At 35.7% G+C, this 11,786-nt stretch overlaps 1 protein-coding gene across 1 annotated transcript; it reads right to left on the reverse strand.

Annotated features, from left to right (window-relative positions):
• Window positions 1–465: 465 nt before the first annotated feature.
• impa2 (inositol monophosphatase 2) lies at window positions 466–10,155 on the reverse strand. The gene is made up of 9 exons (XM_028434380.1): window positions 10,075–10,155; window positions 9,696–9,805; window positions 7,196–7,329; window positions 5,330–5,434; window positions 5,019–5,064; window positions 4,707–4,815; window positions 3,310–3,418; window positions 2,846–2,997; window positions 466–1,041 (listed from the first exon to the last, which is right to left on the reverse strand). The coding sequence occupies exons 2-9, from the start codon at window positions 9,756–9,758 to the stop codon at window positions 920–922; spliced, it is 840 nt and encodes a 279-aa protein (XP_028290181.1). The 5' UTR covers window positions 9,759–9,805; window positions 10,075–10,155; the 3' UTR covers window positions 466–919.
• Window positions 10,156–11,786: the final 1,631 nt, after the last annotated feature.

Consider the following 11,786-nt stretch of genomic DNA (forward strand, 5'->3'; position numbering starts at 1 on the left):
TTATGTACGTTAATGTAAGTGTAAATGAATGCTTGTGAGGGAAGGTTTTTGCACTCACCAGGATAAGACTATGAAAATGCTGGTGGATGCCACTATTTGCAATCTTACTTCAGATCCATGCAGAGCTGTTCAGCTGAACATGAAAGACACCTTAAAAGGGGTGAGTCTACGTTATGATCAGAATAATCAGATGCCTTTATCCTCAAAACCAAAATTGTCAATTACGCACTATTAATCAGTAGTTTGTTAGTTTTTATTACGTATGCAGCTTCTAAATCACCTCTTTTCCCTACTAGTAAAGTTGACATATAATATTCTTTCAGTTGAGCTGTTTTTATCATTAGGGTTGAGTGTCTCTTTAAGAGCTCAATCCTATTTTATGTCTAGCATGTTTATGCATGTTGCTGCTGTTCTGTGATGGTTTGGAGGCACAAGATGATAAAAAAAAGAAACTAGTCATTAGTATAAAAGAGTTACTGTTCACTTTTATTGTGGTGTTCATTATAAACTAAAAAAAATACTTATTTACTGATCATGTGAATCCTTGGCATAATGTATTCAATTATTGATATAAACAATACAGTACAGTCAGGTTTCGTGATCGTTATTTAAAACTCTGAACTAAATTATAATGACATAAATGCAACAATTATCACAAAAAGCTAAAACTTTATTAAAGTTGTTTAATGTTATATTAAATATCCTGTATCTCAATAAATATATGTGCCTTCATTAACAAACACTGGGGTGTAAAATAACTTGCAACAACATAAGTTTTAAATTAATGACAACAAAAGCTTGTGACAGGTCTAAGCTCAGGTGTAAATCAAAGGTTGAAATCTGTTATGGTTCTTAAGGCAGAAATGGACTTGAAACCAAATTTGAAGGTTTTCTAGGACTGAATTACGCAGCTGAAAATTCACCGAGAGTTTGTGTCGTCCCTGCCCACATCGAAGACCGTGATTTCCTTGGCGATTCGCTCCGCTATCGCTCTGCTACTGGCCACGATGAGCCTACGAGACATCAGATCAAACGGCCCGCCTAGGGAGAGAGGAAGAGGATGGATAAGCACCGTGGTCTGTGATTGGTTGCCTTTGTTTTCAGGGAAATGAAGTAAAACCAAGTCACTTTTAAACTGTGTGGGCAGGTAACCAGCTGAAAGTTCAAATGTACAGATACATGGAGTTAGTTAAATGTTTTTGTCATTACCCATTAATCTCCATCAGGAACTACTGTATTATGACAATCAATGCATCAAACCAAAAAGTACAAAATAATTTGAACACCAAGCCTCAAATTTCTGAAATGGAAAAAAAAAAAAATGAAACGTGCAAATTAAACTATGTGGGGTAATTGAGGAACCAACTCGACATAACCAAGTCAAATTTCATAAAACCGAATTATGGGTTTTTTTTTTTTAATTTGACCAATAATGACAAATATGAATTTTTTATTCTTTGAAACTGATCCAGAGTCAATATACCAAAATATAATGGAATCTTCCATGGTGTAAGGTTTATCTTTTGGTTAAACCCTTTTCAAAATCCAATAAGTAAATCAGAGGTAATTATATAAATATATATATATATATATTAAAAAAATATATTCAGCCTTCCCTTTAAGAAAGATAGCAATGACAGGAAGTTTACCAAAACTTAGCCAACCTCAGAGCTAACTTTTATTTGCAAAGTGATGCAATTATAAACCGCAAAAAGGGTTAAGGCAGAACAGTGTTGCCATACACTGCTATTGCTTTATGTGCCGTCGTCTGTCTCTTTGCATTCAAAACAATAACTAAATATATAAAGTGAGAAGGAAATATTTCAATCATTTTCTAAGAAATCAACAAGGTTTAGTTCAGTGGCTGTCTGAACTTCTCACTTTTACAGTAAGGAACAGAAACAAAAGTGGCTCCAACAATAAATCTAACAATGCAGTTCCCTAACCAGTTGTTGCTACTAGGGTCAGACTGCCACCACTGAGTTCAGTTCTGCTGCAGCTTTCTTTTTTTTTTCTCCATTGTCGCTGATGCTTCATCATGTGGAAATGTTTTTTTTTTGTTCATTAAAACAACTTTGCATTTTGTGAAAAGTGCCTTCAGATGCACCGAAATTAAAATTCTTTCCTGAAACCGAAAGACTGAAAGAAATGTTTATGCAAATTATGAGTCACATTGCATTTATTGCTCTGAATGTGTACTAACCTCACTAAAATTAACCCACTGAAATTGTGTAAATTAATATTAATGCTTCAAAGAATAAATCAATTAAAAATATGAACCAACATTACAACGATGCACAATATAAAATAAATAAAATAGAATGTTTAACTTGTCCCCCAGTCATACATTAAATAACAATGTACAGGCCTAAAACTGAGTGGGTTAATGAAAGATAGTCAAATTAAATATGTTCTCTGATTCCAACCAGTGGCCATCAAACTGTACAACTCATCACTTTAACCTGACAGCTTTCTGATTCTCATATATCTGTAAATACAACAATCTGTTTTTTTATATACTGTAATGTGTTCACTTTAATTTAGTCTTTTACTTAGTTATGTACGTTTTCTTTTTTCTTTCTTTGTTTAGCGTTTCACGAAGTGATTTTGATTAAAACACAAAGTGCATCTTGATGAAGAGCAGCTTCTCTGCTTTGAAATCAGTTCCTAACTCTGTGAGATCTGCTGGTTCCTGCTCTCCAAGCAGGTTCTCTGCTTTAATTCACAAGGTATCATTTCTTATGCGCACTGGTTTAATCCCATCCAAGTAATGATATTTATAACACGCCGACAGACTCAGATCATTACTTAAATTAAGTTGAATAACATAGTCTCTTCTGCTTACCCATAATGTCCATGATAACGCCTCCAGCTTCTGTAATAACGGCCACCCCTCCGGCCATGTCCCAGCAGTGAATGCCCATGTGATAGTAGGCGTCTGCAGATCCACAGGCAACCAGGCACATGTTGATGGCCGCACTGCCCGGAGAGCGGATTCTGTTGATGAACAGTAGATGAGATGTTCCACAAATCATCAATACTTACTTTGTCCCACAGGAAACACCGAGAGCAACCGACACAGTTCATTTCAAAATGTCTGATAAAAGAGAAACAAGTATTATGTGCAATTGGTTATAGTGTAACTGTAAAAATAAAAAAAACTATAACACAATGCTGCCCTCTCATATTCTGTTGGGAAAACAGAAAAAACTCATTCATGCCAATTCACTTTATGGTGCTGAAAACACATCTGCTTATAGACTGTTTTAGTTTAAAGTTAATAAACATTTCATGGAGTCATATAATTACCCATGTACAGGGATGGTTAGGATCGCTCTGATGTTAGCCAGCATTGTTTGGAACGTCACAGGATCTTTCTTGTAGCCCATTTCTGTGAGAACCAGAGACTGACTAATATCTGAAAAAAACAACAGAGACATCAGGGGGGTAAACCAGAAAGGAGGTTCAACAAACTCTGAGTCTATCCATAAACTCTGAGTCAACATACCCCCACAATGGGAAACTCTGGGTATCCAATTCCATTACAGCTGGTATGAAGTGGGTCAATCAGCTCTGAATATGTAAACCGAGGTTTATTTACGTGCACGAGTGTGATAAAAAACAATCATCAGTTGAACAAAGATAACACGAGCTGCCATGGCAACCAACGGGAAGGGATTTATTTCAACCCAATGGGTGAAATAAGCAGGTCTTTGAGAAATATAAGTCTATTTTTGTAAAGGTGCATTCACAGAGAATGCAACTTTAGTCACTTAAATCGCCTGTGATGAGTCACGCTTTTTGATCACTTCATCACTCCAGTGACGTGACGACTAATACCAATAGAATGTGTCTGCAGAGCAGGAGGCAGCACTGAGAGAGCTGATCACTTCTCCAGTCATATGTTTACAGCACTTATCATAGACAGCTCCACTTGTACTTACAGTATGAATGATCAACATACAGAGTTACTAAAGGATGAGTTCACTCAAAATATAACTAGACTTTTAAAGGTGTATTCCACTTTAATTTGGCCTCAGTAAATAGAGGAAGTGTACAGCCCTCCCACTCTACTGACAGAGACAACTGCCTGACGTTGCGTCATTTACATCGATTTTAATGTAATGTAGTCACCAGAGTCGTCTTGACGTCCACAAAAGACGTCATAAAAAAGATGACCCAGGTTGGTTCTGAACCACTGACCCCATCCTCTCAAGCATGCTTCCTTACCTTGCCTTTTCCTTAAATGCTCTGTATCCCCAACATTGTAAAGAAAACTACTGTGTGCAAAAAAACATAAAGCAGCACACAACATTTGCAATGATGTGAGCATGTCTGTGGTGTGTGATGTCAGAGAGAGAGAGTGTCAAGATAAATTAAAGTCTCATTAAGAAGCAGTGTTCAGGTGGGCGGAGCCAGGTAGAAACCCAGGGTTTCATAGACAAAACCTGCCAGCGAGCAGGTTCAGTTCAGAGAATGTTACCATGATGACATACTCAGAGTCGGATACTCAAAGTTTCCTTCATTTAAGCCCGAACATAATTAGAAATTGAGCATAACCCGCTTTCTGGAATACCCCTCAGATCTTTACCAAGCAACAACCAGTTGAAATAGAAAATAAAAACATCAACACTGTGAGAATGTATTGCTGTAATTCTGCTTCCACCTTGTGGATAATTTTGTAACTGCAGCTCATTGGTATTCACCTTCCTGTTTTGACACTTTGATTGGTGCTCCGTTGCAGAATGCTCCCTTTCCCTTCCGTGCCGTGTACATCTTATCCTCGATGCAGCTGTAGACAATGCCAAACTCGATCTGAGAGCAGGAAGAGGCACAGAAAGCAGCAGTGACTCATGCCGTGTGGGAAGAGGGATGAGAATAAAATAGCATCCATACAAAAGAGAGGCTTTAGTTGCGCAGTTGTTTAGTATTTCAATGGATTAACCAGGCTTCCATTAAGGTAATGCTTCTTATAATAAGCACAGTGTAAGATATGATTTGCATAGACTGTGGCCTACCTCCTTCTTCACAGTGAAGCCAATTGATACCGACACAAAAGAAAACCTGCCCAAAAGAAATTTACAATAGACAAAAAAAAAAAAAAAAAACACTCATTAAGTGATTTCACTTAAGAGCTAATCTCAGAAGAATCCATTTCCATTATCAGTTTTGTTTTATCAGAGTGTTTCTAATTATCCCTTGGTTGGAAGGATAATCCCAGAGGGAAGCTAATTAAAAGATAATAATAGTTGTAAGGAGATGAATAAATCAGGGGCACTTTGGGGTTTCACACAGGGTTTTTACGGTACTCCACTGTGTTCCAATGTACCTGTGAACAAAGTTGGTGGTGCCATCGATGGGGTCGATAATCCAAGTGGGATGGTCAGTTAAGATACTGGGAGCACCTGCTGCGACAGACTCTTCACCAATAAAGCTGCAAAATAAAACACAGACCATTGATTTTCGACACCTGCTTAACATGAGAGAGAGAGAGAGAAAGAGAAAGAGAGAGAGAAACAGAGAGAGAGAGAGAGAGAGAGACAGAGACAGAGACAGAGAGAGAGAGAGAGAGAGAGAGAGAGAGAGAGAGAGAGAGAGAGAGAGAGTGAGTCCTGTCCTACCCAGGATTATAGAAAGAAAGGTGTGATCATAAATACATTCACGTCTCCTCTGGAACCTTTAGAGACTTGGAGAAAAAACAAACTCTAAACTTATGTTCTGAGGAAAAAGTTCACCTGAATGAAAAGTCAAACTATTATTCATTTCAACACATAGATTTATTTATTTATTTTACCAATTATAATAACTGGGACACAAAGTAATTTATAATGAAAAGGCAAAATGCAGCTACACCTTACATGTTATTTTTACTACTATCTTTAGGTTTCCCAAGTAAAGATAAAGTTGTTTTATTTTTATTTTTTAATCTTTGTTACAGCCTTACTTTAAAGCCAAATGTTATTTATTGAATTGGTGAAGGGTCATGATGAATGTAGTTAAGAGAGTTACTCATGCTTGGTATAATAAACACTGAGAGACAAGAAATAACATTTGATTCAAAAGACTGATTCAAAATTAAATGATGTGTAGCCTATTATGTGGGACCCGCAGTAATATTGGAATTGTTATGGACACGCCCATATTGTTTTTGTTTAGATTATGAAGAACACTGTTGTTATTGGACGGTGAATATGGGTTAAAAAATGGAGAATGCACACAGTAGAGCTTTAATTGGGCCGAGCCCAACAGAACATGGCTCAAACCAGTCTGACCTGAATGAAGCTGAGCTAGAAACATGACAAGCAGCTTCATGTGTTGCTACACGCTACGTCTGCTTGAAGCACACTGCCTATATTGGACGGTGATTATGGGTTACAAAGCAGAAAATGCACACAGGCAGCATTGTGGGCAGCTAAATGGCTGCAGGGGTCCTCAGGTAAAGACGGGAGCATCCGAGCAATTCCCCTGTAATAAATAGTCGGTGCGGCTGATGGATGTGTTTCTCGGTTATGCAAATTAAAAAGAACGTTAACACAACCTGTGCACGCCTGGAAATCCCTTTTGTGTCTCTGTAGGGCTGTTCCAATATTGATATTGATATCGGATATCGGTCCGATATCAGCCAGAAAACAAAAATCAGATTTTATCGGACTGCATCTAAAATATTATATTTATATAATTGTAGAATACTGTAGATATTATGTTGAAAGTTAAAATTGATGTAACTAATTGGTTAATAATAAATGGGTCAGTTTTTCTCATCCCTACTGTTGCTGACTATTGTTCTCTGTTGTTCTAACATTCCACACTACAAAATAAGTAATAAAAGTATGTACGATTCATGCTGATATTGTATAGGATCGATATCGCTATCGGCCAATACTCAAGGCTGCAATATCGGTGTCTCAGTGTGCAACATCTATTATGATGGTACTGGTTAAAAAAGGAAAAAACTACAGAAAATACCATCGCTCCGTAGCATATCAAAATCCATAAATCTTGTATTATTAATTACCAGCAAAGTTAAATATTAGCAGCCAGGCATTAAAGATTAAAAAGAAAAACACAATATAAAGTAATGTGTTACATCATTCTATGGTGAATCAAAAACTTTTAAAATTAGCAGAACACATCCAGTGCGTATGTCCCAATGTAACCTTTCACGCTTGGATGCATGTGACTTTGCCGTTGGTACCTGTGTGTGGGGTACTTCTCCTTGATGGAAGATATAATCAGCTGCTCCACTTTCTGGTCCGTCTCGGTCACCAGGTCTGTCGGTGAGCTCTTCTGCATCACAGAAATGTCCTTCTGGAGCGCCTCACGAATCATCTGCCAGAAAACACAGCAATGTCAACGAGGGGGGACTGTTTGGATGACTGACCACACCTGCTGCTGTAATGAGCTCAGCATGCTGCAAGTGCTGGAAACAAATTGTTGACATTGATGGGCATGAGACAAGCGGGCCATTTCTATCTTCACAAGTGGTCTTTACGGAGTCTTCATGGCCTTTATCTTCACAAATGGTTACATACATGTATATTAAGGAAGCACTTGAAGACAAAATTACCTTCAAATCAGAGACAACCTTGTAAAGACACTTACACCGAAGTGAAACCTGGAGGTTTAATGGTTCTCTATCTAAAGCCAGACAATGGAAGTGACTTTTTGGAGACACCTTTAATAAATAATGTTACTCCTAACAGATCCCACTGCTTCATTTAACCAAGAGTATATTTGTCACTGTTTACAAGGGTCACTTCTCTTCTCTTTGGGAAGTGTAGGTGAAGGTTCAGATTCCTCTGTCAAAGTAAAGCCTCATTAAAGATAAGGTTATACTGGGATTTTCCCCTTTGTATATAGTCCATATACAGATTTTCCAGCTCAATTCATGTTGTCAGAGCTATAAATATTGCGCCCAAGATGTCTTTTCTAGCACAAAGAATCTTAACAGTAAAATTCACTGCCAATTTAACTGTTTTAAATGACACAAACTGTTGTATTATTTGGCTTGTAAAATATATGTCCTACTTTCTTTTTAAAGGTCAAATGTCTAAACTTAACTTGCCTACAAGGAGATTAAAAGTATATATAAAAGTGAAAAACCTCTCAACTCATATTAAGCAGGTCAACATTAACTTCCCTTATGTATGAAATGTGATAGAAAAATAAATGTGCTTCGCCTAACAATGAATTCAGGCATGACATTTCACTTGATTTGATCATAACATTGACTCAAACTAGGGCAGGGTGATTTTGCCAAAAAAAAAAAAAAAAAAAAAATCTCCATTTTTTTAAAGAAAAATTTGAGTTTCGATTCTATTTTCAATTTTTTTTTCTCCCAATGCACTTAAAAATGGCTACAAACGTCAGATATTTTATTGCTGTGATTGTCCTCAAGAGTTCAAATGCATACAACAATCCCAAAATAAAAAGTAAATGAGTCTCTGTCATTCAACTGTTTCAAGCTTTAACCCAGGTTTAAGCAAAAATGCAACAGCTACGTCACAGTCGCTTCAATTTTCTGATTAAGAAAACAAATAACTACATATTTTATACATTACGCGCTATAGAAACCCACAAGGACGGAAAGCGAAAAAGTGCAAAAAAACTTGAATTTGCAAAATAAAAACATTTTTTATCTACAAATTCCATAAATCAATTTTTTTTTTAAACCCAGCCCGAACTCCAATGCTGTTTTTTTACATGCTCAGAACTAAGTTTCCTGTATACATGTAGCAAAAGCCCTATTACACCACCAAGGTGACTATGGCTTAACCTGAAATTCTGAATTATAACATGATGTAATTTACAGTAATTCATTCAGATGTTATCAGTCAGATCTTTCTTAGGAAACACCAACTATTTATAATAATATATTTATTTATTCAGTCATTCATTCATTTGACCACTTCACCTGTTCAAGCCTACAACACTCACCTGCTTTACATCATTACATTGTTGTTATTGTTTTTTAGTCTTTATCTCTAGTTTAGTATTTAAACCAGTTACTGAATCATGTCTTCATTCTTATACTGTGATTTATTGTGTTTCCTAACACATTACTGTTTTTGTTTTTTTCACAAACTGAAAGTTGAGGTAAACCAATGGCAGATGATTATTTTTGGGGTTTACATAGAACGATACTAATCTGGCAGAAATGGAATGTCTTGTGGAGTGAGGTCATACCACAGGGAATAACGGGAACAAACTAAAACAAAAATGGAGTCTAGCTAATCACGGTCCTCCTCTTTGTCTGCTGAAAAACACAAGAAAGCATTGTAACAATGACGCAAAAACACTTCTATTCATCCGTTTACTGGAATCCACATCCCACAATGCACTGGGCGAAACTTTTTCCGATAACACAATCAGAGAGTGTTTACAGTGGAGACCAAAACAAACTTTTGAGTGGCAATTTCGACCTTTTTCTTTTTGTAATTATAGTCATATGGATGACAATGTTAAACACATGGTTGGCTGGGGTTAAGTATGTATTTGATGTGTTGTCATAAATACACTGCCATAGATTTTTGACAGTCCTCAATGCCCTGTGAGTTCAATCAAAATAAGCAGGTAAACACGTTTTTACATTGAGTAAAATTAAGATTTACTGCCTATGAATATGCAGGTTTTATTGTTAACAATTTATATGAACTGTGTCTAAAATAAAGTGGATCTCTAAGGGAATTGCTTACCTTCCCAGCCTTTTTAGTCACCTCTATGCAATGGTCCATACATTCCTGCCATGGGTCAGTCATGTTTAATCAAACGAGTTATTATCCTTCCATACACTGACGAAAAACAGCTGAAAGAAAAAGAAAAGCTTTCTGTTTTCAAAACAACCACTTAGTTCATCCTTTAAAAACCTCAGAACACAAGACTATGCAACGGCTATTCCTGTTAGCTAACATCAATTACTATACATCCAGGCTCTCAGAGGTAAACAACCTTGACAAACACGCGTTTAGCTAAATGAAAGCTATGGCTAAAAGGCTAAAATAACACATTTAGTTTAAACACGGTGTTAAAGGAAACAACAATGTACAGTTTCAAAGGCCTTATTATCCAACCCACCTCCGAAAGACTACCGAGAGTTCAATCATTTTCAACTGTGGGTGGGACCAAAGGAAACGGCCTGTGCCATTGGTCCTTAGAGGGACCATGTGGTGCGATTTCTGTAATGCTATTGGTTGAAAGATCTATGACGCATTTTTACGGCAACATATAAATGCTCCCCATAGTATTACAATAAAGACTAAGTTAGTGGAATGAATGAATGAATGAATGAATGAATGAATGAATGAATGAATGAATGAATGAAAAATAAAATAAAATAAAATAAAATAAAATAAAATAAAATAAAATAAAATAAATAAAAATAAAAATAAAAATAAAAATAAAAATAAAAATAAAAATAAAATAAAAATTAAAATTAAAAATAAAATTAAAATTAAAATTAAAATTAAATTAAAATAAATTAAATTAAATTAAATTAAATTAAATTAAATTAAATTAAATTAAATAGTAAAAACAAGCAGATCCACGCCTATTGGTGAATTAATACAATCACTGATCTCTATTATAAGAGATAAGTGACGACCTCAGCAGGATGCTGGAATTGCAGGAGAAACAACACATGTATGGGGGGAACATAGATTGCATGTCCCCCCTAAAATATAATATAATATAATATAATATAATATAATATAATATAATATAATATATAGTTTCATTAATTTAATTCTACATTTTACATTTCTTATACATTTCTAAAATGACAGGGTGGTTCTTTGAAGAGAGTGTGGTGAGTTGGTTTAAGTACCAGCATACTCAGGATAAAGCTGGTACAGAAGATGAATAAATATTTTCATATCAATCAAAAATACATTTACTACCTCAGTGTTTTGCCGCTCCTACATTTTATTCTTTCTTTTTATTTCTTCTGCACTGTTAAAGAAATCCTTTGTAAGCAATTTACAATGTGTGAAATGGTTTTGTGGGGCAACTAATAGGTGATGGTTGAATGAGAAAAGAAAGAAAAATGTGGCCTATATAATGCATGCACAGCCAGGTAAACAAAAACAAAAAACTGCATGATCATCTTTATATAAGTCATTAAAAGCTCAATCACAATGCAGATTTGTTTTTTTTGTTTTTTATTATTCCATAACCTAAGCTTTTTTTTTTTTTTTTTTAGCTGTATCAGTGATGGTGTGCTAGTTATCATATTCTATCAGTCACCACAATGTGTTTTTCAGCCAGGTGGTGGCAGCAGAAACACAACAGGGTCACTGACGACACCTAGAGTTAATAAAATGGGACTTTATAGTGTTGAGTGCAATTCTTAAGAGTAGCTTTTAATGTGTACACTCATTTTTTGATCGATTAAACTGGCCTTCAGTGCAGACTACTATCTTCATTCACTTATATTAGTCTGTTTAACTTAATTAGATACATAAGCAGGTCAGATGAATGAGCATGTTAAGGAATTTATTAATTGTGGTTTAATATATATTTATCTAAATTAAATATGTATGCCAAAATATCACTATTTAAACACTTCAGTTTGACTTAGACAAACATTTACGGCTTTTCTTCTTTTGTCAGTAACATTTCCTTTGGCATGCATACAATGGTTTTTATTTCCAGAGATAAAAAGGCTGAAAACCCCTTAGAACAAAATAGATCAATCACTGTGGTTTTCTTCAAAGGCCACATGAGAAAACCTCAGAAAATGAACACGCAATGGGAATAGGCTGGTTTCTTATGCACTCCCTGGAGAGTTC

This window comes from Gouania willdenowi, chromosome 20, assembly GCF_900634775.1.
Source record: "Gouania willdenowi chromosome 20, fGouWil2.1, whole genome shotgun sequence".
Taxonomy (NCBI): domain Eukaryota; kingdom Metazoa; phylum Chordata; class Actinopteri; order Blenniiformes; family Gobiesocidae; genus Gouania; species Gouania willdenowi.

Bases quoted from the DNA above. Each gene is read 5' to 3' on its own strand.
- impa2 (XM_028434380.1), bottom strand. From the start codon at position 9,758: ATGACTGACCCATGGCAGGAATGTATGGACCATTGCATAGAGGTGACT. The intron at 5,435-7,195 runs GTACCAACGGCA...TTTATTTTGCAG, and splicing joins GAGAAGTACCCCACACACAG to CTTTATTGGTGAAGAGTCTG. The intron at 3,419-4,706 runs GTGAATACCAAT...TGTTTTTTTCAG, and splicing joins CAAAGTGTCAAAACAGGAAG to ATATTAGTCAGTCTCTGGTT.